Genomic DNA, 4,146 nt, shown 5'->3' with positions numbered 1-4,146 from the left:
AGCGGTGCGCCTCCCCACTAGCCTGTTGAGAATCGCTTACTTCCCAAGCGCCACGATTGATGGCACGGGGGGATTACCCATACCCGTATTGATGAGAATCCCGCGATAAGGGGACATGATCTCTGCTTTGACAAGACGTGTCAAGGAAACCGCCTCTCAATGCGCGCTGTGGCTGGTTGTGAAAAACGGTTCGAATAAATGACCTGGTTGTAATGGCATGTCACGTCGTCTAAAAGTTGTCAGCTGAAGTATCATTCTCTCTACGGTGGTATGTGAAGATCGTTTTGCGGATTCGAACACGGCCTGCGTGTTCGACAAAAAACCTTGGAGTATTCGGAGAAGGAACCCGCCTTGCAATGCCGAAAACAAGACTGCGCGTCGGGCTCATCGTCATTGAAGACTGGTTCAGGGGCTACTGAGGGAGTCCTAGATAAGGGGTTATCCGGACAGCCGGACTATATTCATCGTCCGGACTATTGAAGTGTCGAGATACAAGACTCAAGACTTCGGCTCATGTCCGGATGGGACTCTCCTTTGCGTGGAAGACAAGCTTGGCGATCCGGATATTATGTTTCCTTTCTTGTAACCGACTCCATGTAAACGCTAGCTCTCCGGTGTCTATATAAACCGGAGAGGATGGTCCTTAGAAGGCCGATCACAATTACAATCATACCATCATAGGCTAGCTCATAGGGTTTAGCCTCTACGATCTCGTGGTAGATCTACTCTTGTATTCCACATATCTTCAATATTAATCAAGCAGGAAGTAGGGTTTTACCTCCATCAAGAGGGTCCGAACCTGGGTAAAGATTGTGTCCCTTGCTTCCTGTTACCATCAGCCTAAGATGCACAGATCGGGACCCCCTACCCGAGATCCGCCGGTTTTGACACCGACACCCCCTCCGGCGTCTATATAAACCGGAGGGTTTAGTCCGTAGGACGGATCATCATTATCATCAACAATTATACCATAGGCTAGCTTCTAGGGTTTAGCCTCTCTGATCTCGTGGTAGATCCACTCTTGTAATACTCATATCATCAAGATCAATCAAGCAGGAAGTAGGGTATTATCTCCATGATTGCTTTTAAGTTTTAACCACTGCATGCATGCACCTGCCCGACAAAGCGGCGTTGCCAGACAAAGAAAGAGACTATCCGAATTGGCAACGAAATCGTACAGTTGACCAGGAAAGAAAATCACCACTGAAATCGCTAAGCGCACACACAGAATCGATATGCACGTTAACAAAAAATTCACAGAAGCCTGCGGTCACCACGTAAATCTACACCCCAGGCTCCCAATTTAATGCATGTATCTACGTTGGTACGCTCGTGAGTCGCAGTCAAACAAGTGGGTAAATCTGGAGGCAAAAACTTCCCCAGATATAGTGGTTTTGGTATTCTTACTGTATGGTCTTCAAATTTTCAAATATGTCGTTCAATATATCAAATGAAATTAGGTTATTTCGTTGGATATAAAAAAATTTGTACCAAGAAATTTGAAGCCGGATTCGAAATAAGTTTAACGCACATGCATTGAATCAAAAATCCATTTACAGTATGAAATTTTTGATAGATCGAAATCTGAAAGAATTTCTGAAATTTCACAGATTTCAACGAGGTTTGGAATTTCCATGCTTCCTCCAAAATTAAAACCCAATAATTTATACCAGTACTATCGTGAAGATAAATCATCATGAATGATCTAGTGACCAGTGAGTTCTTCCTAGGGAGAAGGTCACATCATGCATGAACATACACCTTCCTATGTTCATTGCCAAATGCAAACAATTTGCAAAGTACGTACAACACACACGAGCATGCTCCGTCGTCATCAAAGCTGGCCGCCATTAATCAGTCTCACAACCTTTTTATTCCCCTCAGAATGTACCCTAGTAATGTCAGAGTGCTACCATGCATTGATGGAGCTAGTGGTGGCCCGGGGGAGTGTAGATGGGCGTGCCGTACTCCGGCGGGCACTCTGGCGCCGGCGGCGCTCCGTATTCCGGCGCCGGCCGTGGGTACACCGGAGCGGCAGGAGGGTACGTCGTCGGTGTGGGCGTTCCGTAGACCGGCGTGGGGGTGGGAGCAGGGCACTGGCATCCCGGCGCCGGGGTCGGGGTGCAGAGGCATCTTGGTGCCGGCGTCCCGTACACCGGCGCCGTCGGTGGAGCGTATACCGGCGATGGAGTCCCGTACACCGGCGTGGGAGGAGGGAGCTGCGGCGTCGGCGGCGCCACGTAGACCGGCGTGGTGGTTGGAGTCGGGCACTGGCATCCGGGCTCCGGGGTCGGGGTGCACAGGCAGCTCGCCGATGGAGTCCCGTACACCGGCGTCGGGGAAGGGCATTGGCATCCCGGCTCCGGAGTAGGGGTGCACAGGCATCTCGGCGCCGGAGTCCCGTACACGGGCGCCGTGGGTGGAGCGTACAGCGGCGCCTGATCGGGAGGGCAGTCCGGCGTCGGCGTCCCATACACGGGCGCCGTGGGCGGAGCGTATACGGGCGACGGCGTCCCGTACACGGGCGGAGCATACACCGGCGTCGGCGTCCCGTACACGGGCGCCGTGGGCGGAGCGTACACCGGCGTGGGCGTCGCGTACACTGGCGGAGCGTACACCGGCGTGGGCGTCGCGTACACTGGCGGGGCGTACACCGGCGTGGGCGTCGCGTACACGGGCGGGGCGTACACCGGCGTGGGCGTCGCGTACACGGGCGGGGCGTACACCGGTTTCGGCGTCGCGTACACTGGCGGGGCGTACACCGGCGTGGGCGTCCCGTACTCCGGCGACTCCGGAGGGCAATCCGGCGTTCCGCACTCCGGGGCCGGAGGCGGGAAGTATTCCGGCACGGGCGTCCCGTAAACCGGCGTGGGATAAGGGCACTGGCACCCGGGGGCCGGGGTAGGGGTGCACAGGCACGCCGGCACCGGCGTCCCGTACACGGGCGGAGCGTACACCGGCATGGGCTTCATGCGCCGGTGCGCGAAGAAGGGCTTCCTGCCGAACGCGTGGCACGGGAAGCAGATGTTGGCCGCCGCGCACTCGGGCGCCGCGGCCGAAGTCCGACCTCGCGTCGCCTTGCCGGCGACGGCCACGAAGGTGCCCTCGCCGTCACCCGCGCCCTCGGACGGCATCGGCACGATCCTCGACGGCTCCTGCCCGGGGCATGGCTCGCCGCTCGCCGCGCTCTGGAGCTGCGCGAGGCACTCGGAGGCGCCGGCGCCGGGCGGGAGCGGCACGGCGAAGGCGCCCGTGCCGTCGAGGCTGGCGACGGCCTTGCTCTCGTTCTTGCACGTGATGGCGACCTTGAGGCCCCTGAAGGCCGCCTCGGCGCCCAAGCTCTTCCTCCCGCAGCCGGCGCACTGGGCCATGCCGACGACGACGACGGCCGACGTGTCCCCGCCGCCCTCGCCGCCCGCTATCAGTGCCCCAGCGCAGACGATGAGAACGCGGAGCAGCAGCCTCCCTCCAGCTCCTTCCATGGCGCCCATCTCCACCTATCTATCTACCCGCTGAGCTTCCGCAACAACCACAAGTGAAGTGAGGGAGCGGCGGCCATGGCGAGCGCGTGTATATAGGCAGGCAGGCAGCAGGCGAGCGATCCATGGAAGATCCATCAATGAACAATTACTGAACAGCTCGATCGATCTTGACGCGTAGAGCCGTAGAGGCAATCAATCAGTCTCAATCAATTTAACTAGCGGCGGCTACAGAGGAGATGGATAAGTAGATTAGCAATTGAATGCGCGAGCCGGCCGACCGATCGGACGTTGCGATGCCGGCCATCATGGGCACACCGTTAACTCAACTGTTGGAGCACATGCCGCCATTATTAGGCAACCAAAGGGATAGATGTAGAATGTGTACATGGGTACTGTGGAGTGCAATCAACCAAAACCAGAGTGGGGACGACGAAGCTGGCATCGATCTGTGGAGGATGCACGGCCAGTGTGACGGCATCTTCATCGCAACACAGGGGCTTGCATTTGCATGTGCTGGAAGGAGAGTGTGGTAGATCATCGTATGTCAATGGTCGGTCTATCTATCTACGTTACTCCTCCGGTTCATATTACTCGTCGCTCACTCAAACAGATGTATCTACCACTGAAACATGTGTCTAGATATATCCATTTGAGCGACAAGTAA

At 56.4% G+C, this 4,146-nt stretch overlaps 1 protein-coding gene across 1 annotated transcript; it reads right to left on the bottom strand.

Annotated features, from left to right (window-relative positions):
- Positions 1-1,552: 1,552 nt before the first annotated feature.
- On the bottom strand, positions 1,553-3,797 carry LOC123072803 (extensin-like). Its single transcript, XM_044496445.1, has one exon. The coding sequence runs from the start codon at positions 3,489-3,491 to the stop codon at positions 1,929-1,931; it is 1,563 nt and encodes a 520-aa protein (XP_044352380.1). The 5' UTR covers positions 3,492-3,797; the 3' UTR covers positions 1,553-1,928.
- Between the last annotated feature and the right edge of the window lie 349 nt (positions 3,798-4,146).

This window comes from Triticum aestivum, chromosome 3B (assembly GCF_018294505.1).
Source record: "Triticum aestivum cultivar Chinese Spring chromosome 3B, IWGSC CS RefSeq v2.1, whole genome shotgun sequence".
NCBI lineage: Eukaryota > Viridiplantae > Streptophyta > Magnoliopsida > Poales > Poaceae > Triticum > Triticum aestivum.
Note: the sequence above shows the minus strand (reverse complement) of the source record. Positions and strands in the feature narration are given on the sequence as shown.